At 38.1% G+C, this 14,955-nt stretch overlaps 1 protein-coding gene across 1 annotated transcript in view; it reads right to left on the bottom strand.

Moving 5' to 3' along the window:
* Positions 1-4,480: 4,480 nt before the first annotated feature.
* dgkb (diacylglycerol kinase, beta) overlaps positions 4,481-14,955 on the bottom strand; it is a 91,114-nt gene continuing 80,639 nt past the window's right edge. The window contains exons 23-25 of the mRNA XM_085365879.1: positions 8,738-8,858; positions 8,461-8,521; positions 4,481-4,588 (exon numbers count right to left, since the gene is read on the bottom strand). Coding sequence (XP_085222005.1) covers positions 4,481-4,588; positions 8,461-8,521; positions 8,738-8,858 — 290 coding nt within the window. The remainder of the gene's footprint in view (positions 4,589-8,460; positions 8,522-8,737; positions 8,859-14,955) is intronic.

Below are 14,955 nucleotides of genomic sequence, written 5' to 3'. Positions count from 1 at the left end.
TATTACAGATGTTTTATATCTGTGCCCCATTTTCATAGGCACAGAATCATTGGACAATTGAGAGCTGTTCCCTCATTGTCCCATGACAAATTAAGCAGATTAAAGATCTGGACTTGGGTCAAACTTGCATTTGGTATTTTTTATTGCATAGTATGAAGTCCCATGAGATACTGTTGCAAGTTAAGGACGCCTTAGAATCATTAGATTTGGGGGGGGACCAAAATAAAACTATCAGAGAGATTGCAAAAACTTTAGTGGTGTCCAAGTCAAGAATCTGTTACATTCTTATAAAACATGGAGGAATTGGCCAGTTCAGCAAAACCAAACATCCCCAAAGACCACAGAAGACTGGATAGAGAAAGCCCAGTCAAGAACACTCAATGAGGGGGGAGTATCATTGTCAAGGTCTGCAATCATGAAATCCCTTCATGAATGTTAAAAATGCAACAAGGTCAAAACCACAACTTACACCGAAGAACAGGAAGGAAAGATTAGACTTTGGACAGATGATGACCAAGATTAGCTGGTACTGAAATAATGGGAAGGAAAAAGGCATCTAGAAGGAAAGAGGCAGCTCATGACTCAATTAATACGACATCATCTGTCAAACATGGTGGAGACAATGTTATGGCATTGGGCATGTATAGCTGCCAGTGGAACTGGGCTATTAGTGTTGGCAGTGTTATTATATTGTGTAGTGGATAATGAACCAAAGCATATTGCAAAAGAGTTTCTCAAGACAAAGAGATGGGATCCTAACCCTATTCTTCGATGGCCAAGGCAGTTACCTCATTTCAACCCAGTAGAACATGCTTTTTAATTATTAAATACAAAACTGAATGGAGAGAGGGCCACAAACCTTGCGGTGGTGTACAGAGGCACATTGCAAAAAGTGGTGTAACTGCCCCAAAAGTTATAGACCTAACTGTATTGCCCAGAGTTGGACTGCATGTGACAAAGAAATTACCCAACTTAGTCACACTGGCCATCAGTGTTCTATAAAGTGCTACTTTTCTAGTACAAAGACTGCATGATGTCCCATTGTGCCTCTGTGGAAACAGAGCTGGTAATTTAGCTAATTCTACTCTAATCATTAACTTCTACTTAAACATTTCTAGTAGTGTGAAAGCAAGCAGTAGACCGTTGCTGATACACTGCTATGCTAAATTTGATAAACAGCAATGGAGACAATATCCTGACCGATAACAGCCTTGCATTTATGTCGCCCTTTTGTCAATTTTGTTCATACAGAAAACACAATATTATAATTGCAATTAAAGCGCCTACCTCATATTTGTGTCATACATATAATTATCAATTAATCTAGCATGCATGTCTCTGGAGGAGGATGGAGCACCTGAGGAAACACAGGACCAGAGAGGACATAAAGACTGCACTGATTCAAATCGTGCTGTTGCCTCAAAGCTTCTTTCTTTGAGGCAACAGTGCTAACTGTGACGCCCGTAGAATTTGAATCTGTTATACCAACAATTTTTTGACTAATATGTGACTACTATGCATCATTAAGGAGTAAAAGGTTAAAAAAAAAATTCCTGAACACAATGCCAAACAACAAGCTTTTTTATTGTTTCCATCACTTTTCTCAGTCAACACTGGCAGGCATAATTTCTTTTTAGACAACAACAAAATGGTGTGAGTTCTAGAGTGAAGCAAAAAGCAGAAAAATAAATAATACTGTGTACAAAAATACAACCTCACTGTATAAACGCTACACAATACAAAGCAAAAAGACATGGGAGACTCCTTGGCTATCGTCTCCGCCGGCATATGGCACTTATAAAGACCGAAACAGTCAAGCCTAAAATTCTTCCCAAAACATGCAAATGTGAAGTTCTATAAAAACAAATGCATTTATCAAGTGTGTCTCGCTGGTAGGTCTGTAACATAATGTCCCCAGAATATGAATAAGTGAGTACTTTTAGTCTTTGGTCAGCCTGAATGAAATTAGTGCAGAAAAGCACTGAATAAGACCAATACCATCCAGCCACTTAATGCTCTGTATTAAGGAGGATACTCATAGGAAATTACTATCTATAAATGGCAACTGTGCATATGTTAGTGACTGTTATAAAATGTGACTGATTTTCAGTATTGATTCTTTAAAAGGTTGTTACCAACATGTTGAATTTCTGAACTCTCTTGGGCAGCGTTCTAGATATTTCTTTAGGAATAGTTCTCCAGGCTCCTTGAATGACATTCAAAGCTCTACTTTGGACGTTGGCTTCCTTTTGGTCTCTTCTCTGTGGAGATGATCCCCCAGTGCTGCAATTATCTTAAGCTCTATGGAGGCCAAGCCATTACTTAGTGTCTTGTTTTGTGCTTTTCTATCCACGTATACTTTTACTGCATTGGCAGTGAGTTTGGGATCATTGTCACGCTGAAGAATTAAGCTTTTGCCAATCCAATGCTTTCCAGATGGTACATCATGGTGGATTAAAATCAGCTGGTAGTTTTGCACGGTCATAATTCCAATTTTGGCAAAATCCCCAACACCACTGGTTGAAATGCAGCCCAGAACCATGACAGAGCCTCCACTGTGTATTACAGATGCCTGTAGACACTCACTGTGGTTGCTCTCTCCTGACCTGCTCCAAACATATTTTAACTCAAAATGTAACATTTGGATCAACTCCACAAGACCTGTTACTGCTGATTTATAGACTTTTTTTGTGATTTCTTTCCCTGTTTCCCTTCTTTAAGAATGGCTTCTTCATAGCCACCTTCATACTGAGAACATTTATGATGGGGCTTTGCCGAAAGGAGATGGATCAATTGAAAGGCCAGATGCATCTTTCCGGTCTCTGGGTCAAGTCTGTATTGACAAAGAGACCTGACTCAGGTGTTTTTGCTGTTTCTGAAGGACACGACTTCCATATGCTGTTTTAAGGACATAGTGCACGACATGCTAAAATAAGCCAGATTTTTGGCTAATAATCCCCTTGTTGGTCCAAAACACTATTTTATGCCAGTAAACTAAGTTATCTTTGGCATTAACTTTTTTGGGGGGATATTCAACTAAAGAAATGGGATCATGCTATTAACAAGGTGCTAAAGTTAAAAATTAAAACTGTCTTTTTGCTAACTTGTCTGTTACGTAGACAACACTGAGTGATTTAAAAATCTGTGTTAAGTAGCTTAAGAAACAAACAAACAAAAAATCCTCTTAAAATTGGACCGGACTGAAAATGAGTGTAAAAACAGCCAATATCCAAAGGAAAACTTTGAAAGCCTGTAAGACAGTCTGGATACTTAGAAGCAAAATATAAAGAAATGAGGAATTTGCACAGCAATGTATATACATGAATGTCAATAGTAAGTTTGTAGATCTTTCACTGTTTAATGGACGCTTACTTGTGCAGCGGACTGTAAACCCTCATCAACAAACATCAGAAAAAAATGAGTTACCATAGAAGGTCAAGCTGCTTCTTGTGAACATAACTATACAAGTGCTTGTACTATACAAGATAAATATTGTTGTTTTCTGTGGCTTTTCAAAGATTTTCATTCTATTATGCCTGAGTACCTGTTAAGAAAGCACAGGATCCCATAAAAATGCAGATAAATGATGATGTGGTTGAAACAGAGCTGTGCTGTAGATGCAGATTCAAAAATGATCAATTTCCATAAGTGTCAAAAGAGATCATGGTCACTCATGCAACAGAAAGTGTGCACAGATCTGGTAAAACTGTCTCGAAATCTCTCGTGCAACGTAAAACAAAGAGTGTCATGCATTTTTTATGAGCAATCAATAATCATTCCTAATCTTTCCACTGACGGAGAAGCAAAACAGCCAATCAAAACATGACAAGGATGACTTGCAGGAAACATGAAACGAAAGCAGATTCTCTGTCTTTGCACTATTTGAAGCCATTCATGACTGAAGCGTAGAAGAAATGTCGGGTAGAGACACTTCACTTTTTACTAAACACTTTGGGAAAAATCAGATGCAAACTCCAGATATGTCATCTCCAACAGCACCAGCCTCTTTCACTGTCCATCATGCATCAGGGGTATGCAAATACAAAAATAAAACATTAGAAAACATCAATAGCAGTTAAATATGAATAAATAAATAAATAAATAAATACATCTCACAAAACACATTCAGCGGTGGGTTTGTTACACATGGCACAGAGCACAACAGCAAAAATAAAAACAGAAGTTTAGAAAATAGAAGAACAGAAGTGAACTTCCATAAATAGCTTCAATATTTTTGGAGCGAAATTACACCACAGACTGTAGAAGAAAGTGTCAGTCCTAAACTCGCCTCGCTTTGGATTCAATGTGGGCTTCTCAGTGACATCTCCATGCTGCAGGCGACACATCCTGATCCTACACTTTGCTACTGTATGCTGGGCTATCAATCAGACAAAGGGCTCCTTTACAAACAGGCCCAGCTAAGATCAACCGGTGACTACTGCCCTGCAGGTGTGTGTGAGCACTCGGAGGTCTTGAAGGTTCAGTCTTTGCTCTCAGTGCGAGTTCGTCTGATCAGTGAAGAGAAGAAGCTTCGACCTTGTGGTGGTCCCATTAGCATGGGAGCTTGGTTCTTGTGAACGATCTCAATCTGGTATAAGAAAAGAGAGAGCTGAGATTTAGCTCAGAAAGGAAATGTGTTTTAAGCTGTCTGTTAACATCTTCACATAGCATTTTTCAGTAGCATTATGAAATCACTCAGTGCTTACTATACAGTAGACTATAAAGGGAGTTTTCCCAATGCTGCCTGGCTTATAGGGAGCATTCACTCTTTAATCCACGATGAAAAAAACTGATGTCTTGTCAATTTGTCTTTCTGCTTTGCCAAGTGTTGTAAGCCATATTCACCCACTCTTATTATTTGTTTACTCCAGCACGCCTGCTATGTACAGTGCTGTGAAAAAGTATTTGTTCCCTTCCTTATTTCTTAGTTTTTTGCATATGTGTCATAATTGCATCGCTCACACTATCAAACTAATTTTAACATTTGACAAAATCAACCCAAGTAAACACAAAACTGTGTTTGTAAAATGATGACTTCATTTATTAACCAAAAAAATACTAACCACACCCAGGCCCTATGATATTCTGAATCAAGAAATGACTTAAATAGAACCTGCGTATAATATAAGTGCAGTTGGCTAAAGATAAAACACAAAACAGATGAAAAAGAAACTCTTTAGGATCAGTCAGTCTGAAAAGGTTTAGACTCCTTTGTAAACCTATGAAAAAACAATTAAAGTACAAAATTTCTGTTCTCCTTGACTTTTTCCAAAGTCATCCAGCGGACCAGACTGAAGTCTTTGATGGGCCGATTCTGGCCCACGTGCCTCATGTTTGACACCCCTGATTTAGATTTAAACCACTGAAATATATATGCCAGACGTGACTGTAAGCTAAAATACTGACACATAACACTTAACACATAATATAGTCTACTTATCTTTTGATTTAAGCACAAATTTGAAATTTGAATTTGAAAAATTTGAATTTGAAAAATTTGAAATTTGAAAATTTGAATTTTCTTTCTGTATTAATTATTTTTGTTATTATTGTATTTAATTGTTTTAGTGCACAATCCATGTCACACATGTTTTTGAAACAGCTCCTGATACTGTGAAACTATGTTTTTTTTGTTTGGTCTGTTTTTTGGGGGGTTTTTTGTACGACATTTCTTGTTTTCAGATAAACATAATTCGATAATTTTACAGCAGCTATACTTCATATATATATTGATGTGATGCCACAATCAACAACAATAAACACAAACACAACAAAAACAATGGTATTTAAACTATTATTTAGTTTTCACAGCTCATTTACAGAAGACTTTTACCTATAAAATGAAAGTGCCTCCATAATCAACAAATGACTTTTTTGAATTATGTTTACCTTTCTTTTAAATCTCAGAAGGTTATCCCCATGAAATAATAAGGTCTCTATCCACTGTTCATTATACCCAGCACTTTATCCCCACAGAAGCAAATTCAGCAATGCATTAACAATTAAAAAAAAAATCCTCCATATGGATGTTGCATCCAAATGGGTTCTTGTCAAGTGGCTTATGAATGCATATTTGAACGTCCTGACTACAACAAACTTTGAGAATCCCTGGGGTTAGTGACTCCGATAACATATTATTGTGGATTACTGTAAAGACTGAATTTTATATTATCTGACAATATCCTGTTTGCCTGCAATGATGCAATTTCTTTTAGGAGTTGCAACTGTAGATCGATGGAACCCCAAATATCAACCATCAAGGGTTGTCATATTAAGCACATCATTATAGAGTTGCACTAAGAGTCTAAACGCAGTAATGGGGAGGGGAAATGCTACCATCTGCATTCAAAGGACCACATTCACTTCAAAGGAAAGATGCCATTTATTGTGCTTGCACTCTGACGCTGGAGCAATTACTTAGCTTTTGTGGGCTTTCTGCCATCATTAAACATGATTGAAGTTAATGTTTATCAAGTACTTTGCCATAAACATGATAGTCTTTACAGACTGCAATGATCGGGGACCATTCTTAATTTCGTTGTTCTCATGACAATGACAATAAAGTTTCTGATTCTGATTCTGATTCTGACAAGACAGTGGCCAAAAAAGAAAAAAAGATCTAAAGTGATACCTGAAATAAATTTGGATGGTAATCAAGCTCTGTTTCTTTAAAATGCAGGATTAAGTATTTATGTGGTTCAAGGGCCCATGGAACAATATGGCTTTTAGACAGAAAATAAAATAATTTGCTCAAATGAAGCATGGATGTAATGAGCTATCAGGTCACAATTAATCATCCAAATTAAGAAAACCGAGGGGGGATTTTACTTAGACCCTAATGAAGGTGCATTGTACCAGAATCAAATTTGGAAATATGGTGCCAGTTATTTTAGATCTACTCATCAGAGTGACACATGCTGCATTTAGCTTAAAATCTTAAATGGTTATGGTGTTAAACATGGTATGCATGCAGAGACTGATATGCATTTGCATAGCTGCTGTTGTTAATAATTAGTGGAACAACATCCAATTTGAAGTGTGATGTTTTTGTAGGCATTTAACGTGTTAAGTGATTCAGATGCAGTTCAGACATACAGAATGAAAAACTTTCCTTGGAAATCATTGCAGCACAATTATGTATCGTCAGAGCCCAACTTTGCTCTGTGTAGTTGTGCCAGCAGATACAAGAGCACTTGCAGGCCACTTGTTTTGTCATGGCTGGGCGATCCATATGTAAATCTCGGCAGCACTTCATCTGCAGTGGTGTTCTAATTAAAGCTAAACACAACCGTAATCAACGCAAACTCAGGAGTTTCCTTTTGAAAAACGAGCAACTTGGACAGAGAGAAAACACTTATCGAGGTACACGTTTGCGATCTAGACGATGAGCAAATTAGAAGAAATAAGACTTGAATCATTAAGAATTTGTTATCATAAATTAATGCACTAGAATATAAAGCAGCAACAGCTGAACTGTTATATTAATCTTAATATTAAAGCATATATATTTGATATTTTTTTAAACATGTATCAGCTTTTGGTTTGTTTGTCAGAAAGCTATATATAAGATATATATAAATCTTTTAAAGTTTGTATCTGTCTTGTGTGAAACTTGTATGAAAAGCATACAAGAGTGAAAACAGATATAAGATCCCTTGAAAAATTCTATAATAAAACTTGTATGTGTTGGATACTTACTAAAACAATATATGAAAGTAATGAGAAAGTGGCCACTTTCAGGAGTAAATCATATAAGTTTTTACTATTTCTTTTCCATATGGGAGAAGTCATTGAAAGAAGATTTAATCAGTCACTAAGGTGGGTCGCATTAATGACTCCTGGACATCTTAACATCTTAGACCATAATGTCTATAAACCAATACCTTCTTATGAATATGCAGATGCATAGACAAGGGATAAGTTTTCTGTTTTGGTTTTATAATGCAGTTGCAATAGAGCAGGCTTTGTTAGCATACAGTTAAATAGCTGATGTGGTTTCAAAACCATTGTCTTTCACCTAACAAGCATTTAACTTTTCACTTTTGTTTTTTATCTTCATGATGCCCGTGTGGGGCATTTTCATAGTAGAACTCAAGATCTCCCACACAACAGTAACTATGTGTTTCCTCAGAGGTTCCTCAAACAGTCTGATGTTACTCTTTAAGCTCAGAATAAAAAACAAACAAAGAACTTTTTGAAAATTTGAATTTACAGAATGAGTCATGGATGCTCATTGCCACATGTTGGAAAAATTCTCAAGCATCAATATGACTGTCAGACTGCAGATTCCATATGTAAAACGTATTAATATTTTTTCATTTGCAAATCTTTTTTTTGTAAATGGAGATTACAAAATACTTTGCTCGATTCTTCTTTCACTGCCCTTACAATTTACTTTATATTGGCATATAACTGTCTTTAGTTTGGATGAACCATTTGTGGAAATGCAGTTCAACTTACAGTGCACGGAGTCTGCATCCAAGGTTCACCATCAATCTGCATTGGAAGGGATTTACTGGTTCTGTAAGTGAAGAACGAGAAAACATGCTGTAACAAATCTTCACAATAAAACCAAATAAAAGCATTCTGCACCAGGATGCTTAAAAATCATCACCTTAATTTATACTCGTAGCATTTTTATGCTTTTTCTTATATGCCATAGCATTTGCTACCATAATAAACTAAAAACAATATAATAATTGGAAGAAACAGGCACAAAACATTGTTAAAGACTGACCTGATAGTCACAGAGGAGCACTGTGCCAAGCGTCGTCCAGCGCTCTTCAGGCCAGTGTAGATCTGACCCATCTCCATGGCTCCTTCGAGTCCCACAACCTCCAAGAGCTGGTCAGACAGGTCTGAGACAAAAGCAAACAAAAGCAACAAAGCAAAGAAAAAACACTTTTTTAACCATGCAAAGTCCAGCCAAGTTTTGTCCTCATTATGTTATAGTATCACTGCTGCTTTTGAATGTAGCTACCATTCACATGAGAGGTAAACAATGCAAAAAACTCGTACTAGGAGTGAGAAGACACATGAAACAAAGTACAAAAGCGAGGAGGGGAAGAGGAAAGTGAGAAGGAGGTGAGGAAGAATAAAAGAACATGACATGTGATGTTCCTCACTTCAGAGTTTGCCTTCTGTTGCTGAAATATTTAATATTCACTGTTTAAAAAAAAAGATAGAAAAAAGGCAACAAGCTACAAACAAAACAGCTATTAATTAGATTGCACCGGCAATGCAAAGCAATCTTGTGATAATATAATTATTAATTTCTCTTCTGTTTTTCAGTTATGAGCATTGATTTTGCCCCTGCTGGAAGCCCAGTGTCACGCAGGGCCCATCTGTTTCGGAGGCCCGCTCTGCCTCCGACTCTCCATCAACTCATCCCTCCACAAATTAAGAAGCTGCTGCCTCGCTGTTGGTAGTATACAGACACTAATTGAAACTAAGACCCATTTTTAGGCACTCGGTGTGTGTGAGCGTGTTAGCCCCGCAATGCCGTGTGTACGTGAGTCGTGTTGGTTTCCTGAAGGAGTGTCGTGGGCAATGTTGCTGTTGCGGTGAGATGTTGTTGCCGCCACCGAGCTGTGGTGTCCAGCTGTCACCATGGTGATGGACATGCGTCTGCCCCTATCTCAACGCTGGACTTTGAGTGCAGCACTTTCTAGGGTCGGAGTGGAAGAGTGTGTACACATACAATCCAAAGCAGGTTGACCTCCCTGACACTGAGCTTTAAAGTTGCTCCCCCCGTCACGTGACTTCTCACGTTGATGTGAACGGCTCATGCAGGCCCATGGTGACATATATGATGGACAGCATCACCAAAGCGATAGGGATTCCTGTTTGCCCCGAGCTACAAAGATCTATTATACTCTAGAGCTCTTAGCTTGGGAAAGAATGCAAAGGCTGTAGCTGTGCTGGTTTAAGAAGGGCAGGAGGACCCTGTGCAGCCAACACACACACACACACACTAAAACACACTCACAGACACAAATTTGCTTTTAGTTACAACTTTTACGATGTCTCAAAGAATTAAAGACCAACCCTGATGAAAAAAACGAGCCTATTATTTTGTGAATTCTTGTAAATCGTGTTGCTGCAGTGACATACAGTCCTGTATATCACTCATTTCTTTATAATTTGTTTTGTTTTTAGAGCTTTCAGGCCTTCTTGTGTGTAAAATAGAGGACAAAAGGAGAAGTAGCACTCCAACTATCTACAGGTGAACAGCATCTGAAAGCCAATAAAGACCTGATATAGGCCTTCAGTTTATCTATCTGCTCTTCACTGACTCCCCATTAGAAATGAGATGAATCCAAATGTATGGAGGAGGTAAGATGAGAGGTACAATAGTGAATGTCTACAGCCATCTGTAAAACACAGCCGAGGGCGTGTCCTAGTAAAATGTAAAGAAATGTGATGTGGCTCAAATCTTTTGCACGGTACTCTAGAAGAGTAGTGTGGTTAGAGCTGAGCTACATTTCTGATGTTGTACAACATCTGTCTCCCATATAAGTACTTTTATTTAAAGGTCCAAATAAGTTTCCAAAATTACATTTTCTAAGTTTATTTACTCTAAAGTCAGCTACACCAGAGTATATCAAGTATATTTAATTTAAAAGTAAAGATGCTGATGCAGTATATTAAGGTTGTGACAAATCATTAATGTTAGTTATGTATCAAGTTGTATATTGTTCACCCGCAATATACAACTTGACATACTGTAACTTAAGTTTATTTTCTTTTCTGAAAATGAGTTTACCGACTTTCTTACACTCCAGTGCCTTGCAGTGTACACTTATTTGCATTGATGCTGATACCTTGCCTGGATCTACAGTCCAAAGAAATTAAAATATGTCCATTGGCACAACTAAACAGAATAATGAAACTGTTTAAAACTCAACACACCCGTACCCTTACAAATTAAATTGTATTGTATTTCCTGATAGGAGCATTCGGTCTCATTTTTACAAAAGCCTGAAATGAACCTTCAGGTAAAAATTGTTCTTTCAAATTAAGAGTTGAAAAAAATAGTTTTCAAAATGATAAAAAAAAATTACAGAAGCTATCCTCTGTCTCAGAATTGTAAGGAAATTGATTCTGATCAGAATCTTTTCTAATCTGTCCATGTTCCACCTCTCCATGAAATGTCATGAAATATGGCAAAATAGTACAAAAGCACTAGTCTTGGAGGAGAAATGGCCTTCAGGCAAAACTTAAAATTAGACATATTTTCATCTCTTTCTAAGAAATGAGGACACACGACTTCAATAAGGGTCTTAATGGACTGAAATCATATTTTATCTCGAGTGGGTTTTTTTTTTGTGAATTTCCATTTTTCTTTTCTTGAATCACCATCAATTATTCCATTTACGGGAAGTTCAAATGATTCACCTGGATCTACAATACAAAGCACACTCGCCTAAATATAGTAAAAAACCAACATGTTCTCAGAGATAAACTGGGAGAAAAACTGAATCACCTAACCGATTAGAAAGGCCAATTTATAAAAAGTCATGATAAGCAGTCTATGGCCAAATATAAACCAAATCATCTTATTTATCTAATCTCGAATCAATGTCCCTTACGTAGGTCAAGAAATCAGGATTTCAAATTGATAAACACTACAAGTGATAGTGAATGAAACAATGATATGAACCAGTGTCCGTATGGGACATGAAAAAGCAGCACACTGCGACTTTAATCTTAGCCACATCTTCCCATCAGAGAGAGAGAATAGAAACAACGTCCTTGTCACTGTCACACAACTACCTGTCCAGGCCAGTGGCTGCACTGACACATGTGGAGCGACAGGGTGAGAGCAGAGGAATAAAAGACAGACAGTGACGGAGCAGAGCAGGACCAGCAGCCGATCTGCTGAAAGTAAAACTAAAGAGGAATGGCGGAACAAGGAGGGAGGGCATGTGGAGGCCGATCCTCCAATGAAAGCTTCATGGGGCTTGTCACGGGGGATCAGTCCCAAGCATCAACCCCTCCACCCACACATGAAGCCCCTATTCTAAATAATTCACTCTGCAGCCATTCCCTTCCACCTGAGGGGCTTGTCTCCTGGCGTCACCAGCGGGACGATTTAACAGCTCCCGAAAGGTCAGGGTTTGTTTTTTTTTCATCCCCTAGCCACCCACCAGCCCACCCATCCACACACAGATGCAACTACACATACAACTTGACAAAAAATGATCTCTGCCAACAGTCATGTGCGTCACCCTCTGCCCCTCTGGGCTAATGCACTCCTGTGTGTTTACCTCTAAATACGCTGTTCTCTTGATCTAACAAGTTTGGCTGCTCACCTTGAGGGCACCTTCCACAAGGGCATCTATTCTAAGATATACAGTACAGGTGGACAACACAAACACACCCACCCGCATCAATACACAGGCTCAAATGGGTATGGACACACATAAACAAAGGGAAATACTCCCCACTCACACTAAGTGCCTTTCCAGGTTTAGACTGTGGCCTCTATTTTTTTTTTTAAATACAAACACAGAAGTGATTGATTTTTTTTCAGGGATAAATGGAGTGTTCATCATAGCAAAGCTGGGCTTTGCATTGATCAAATGTGTCCCTCACAGTGCACATGTGCCACATGGTTCCTTTTTATTATGATTTTGCATTGGTTTAACCTGAAGTCTACTGAAATCCTTAAACCTCGATTTTTCTAACTGTGAGCAGGGGGTCGTCCAAAAAAAGAAGTCTGGTTGTATGGAAGTCAGTGAGAAAACTGCCATCGGTGAACATGTCCATGATAATCTTATGGTCCTGGTTGCAAATTAGAAGTCTTATTAAATACAACACTGCATTTCTTTTCTAAATGATGGTCATGTTTGATATCCAAGATGACACAGCAGAGTATGTTACAGGGCAAGCCTACTGACGGAAATGCTCAGCTCGAAGCATCAAAAAGGTGATGTTAATGTACTGGAGAATGACTTTTTTATGGGTTATTTATTGTCGGACTGAGTTGTGTTTCCTTGTCTACTTCCTCACTGTCTCTCACTTGTTTTCTCAGTTTTTTAAACAACATAAAACAGATTCATTTTGCACAATAAATGCTGTGACTGTGAAAAAGAGTCCAATTTAAAATGTGCCACCTTTAACCATCTTTAAAGGCAAAACAGCACCAAAGGAAACAGAAAATTGAATCACAACTAAAAAGAATGAATGCTCCATAGTGTGCTTCACAGAGGGCTTTTTATTTTCCAGAAATTGTGCTATGGCCAGTGAAGTCTCATAAGGGATCACTGGCAGCCATGTCTGGAGATCTTTGCTGGCTCGTCATGTCTCAAAGCCAGACACTGATTGTAACATCCACTTCATCCCCAGGTACAAACACACCATCTCAGCAGGAAACCTAAAAAACATACTGTGCATCACCTGAACAGGCACAGTTAGACATGATAGAAATAAAATACAAAAGCCAAGTAAATCCAGAATTCACGGCTGTGAGTCTACAAAAGAATTTAGAAAGACTCAACAGCAATTATTAGTAATAAAATTATTTCAATAAAGAACAGATTAGCTGTCATTCAAGCTATGTTGTAAACATGGATAAAATTGGGGCATATTGATATGAAAGCTTAACAAAAAGTAAAACTAAATTGTATTCCCTTTCAACAGGACTACAATAACTGAAAACACTTGTGCAGTGATGATATATTAAGCCACATATATATAGTTCTTACTATGTATTTGAAGGAAAAATTATATTGTCTGTAATTTTTCACTGCAGTACTAGAATATTCTGCTTTCTGGATATTTTCTACCCTTTGCTATTAACTCCCTAAAGCGGCTCACACAATTTCACCAGTTTCCACAGAGCAGCTGACTCATTGTGTTTCGTTCATTCATATATTCCCATTGATGGGCTTCCTTTTGACGTAAATGGATTCAGGGGTATGCCCAACACCCCACTCAGTCAGCTCCTATTAACAGAGCCTGTCCACTGGTGCCCACACAGACCATTAATACACAAGTGACAGTTCCAAACTGTGACATGATTGTACCTCTTCTTTGCAAACAAAACCTGCTGGCTGTGATTCACCTTGTCATCAGTGAAATATTAATGTGCTCAGGAAAAGTTTGGCCCAAAGTTTAGTCTTTGATCTGTCTGATAGGAGCAAGGACACAGACTGTTAGTGTCTGATGTGGGCTTCAGGGAGAAGAACCTCCTACACTGTCAAAGCTGTTTAACTTGCACTATTATTGTTTAACAGAGCAAACCAACCATGGTATGTAGCATGCAGAGGTTTGACTGCTGTTGATGACTCACCAATTACGTTACAACATGCCGACAGATTTAGCCAGAAATGTTCAGCTATTGAAAAAATAGTGGGCGTAACCACTCCCAAATAGTGTGTTATAGTAATCACATTACATTTTTCAGTCAGTTATTTTGTTACTCGTGTTACTTCATACATCTTCTTCATATATCTGGACACAAGGTTGACAACAAAAACCCTCCAAAACTGTCAGCTGATTTAAGTTTGTGTGCAGGAGGAGGAAAATGCTGGAGTGGTCTACAGCTTTGAGGAATAGGGATATGAACCTTACTTTTATTTTGACTGAATGAAAGGACGAATGCAAATACGAAATGCTTCACAGACAGACACAGCCACATTATTCTGTTAACACTACGTTGGCACTCTGGAAGCATGTGCACAGAAAACATGCTAACACAAAGATTATGAAAACCCCCAGAGTGATGCTAAAGCTGAGTGTGTGCAGACCCCAGCCCAGCAGCTAGAGCCTGAACTTTAGAGCCGGAATATATACTACACCAAAGTGGCCACTTACCAAAAAATCAATAGGCTACAACATGCTCCTTCAAGCTATGTTGCTAAATGTGGCTTTGTAGCCACATAGCCAAGTATAACACAGGTTATTGAAGCATTTTATTTAGCAATAACACATTTTCTCTGTGAGTTTAGA

Source organism: Diplotaxodon limnothrissa, linkage group LG11 (genome assembly GCF_057381915.1).
Source record: "Diplotaxodon limnothrissa isolate DT_005_m linkage group LG11, D_limnothrissa_male_GT1.1, whole genome shotgun sequence".
NCBI lineage: Eukaryota > Metazoa > Chordata > Actinopteri > Cichliformes > Cichlidae > Diplotaxodon > Diplotaxodon limnothrissa.
Note: the sequence above shows the minus strand (reverse complement) of the source record. Positions and strands in the feature narration are given on the sequence as shown.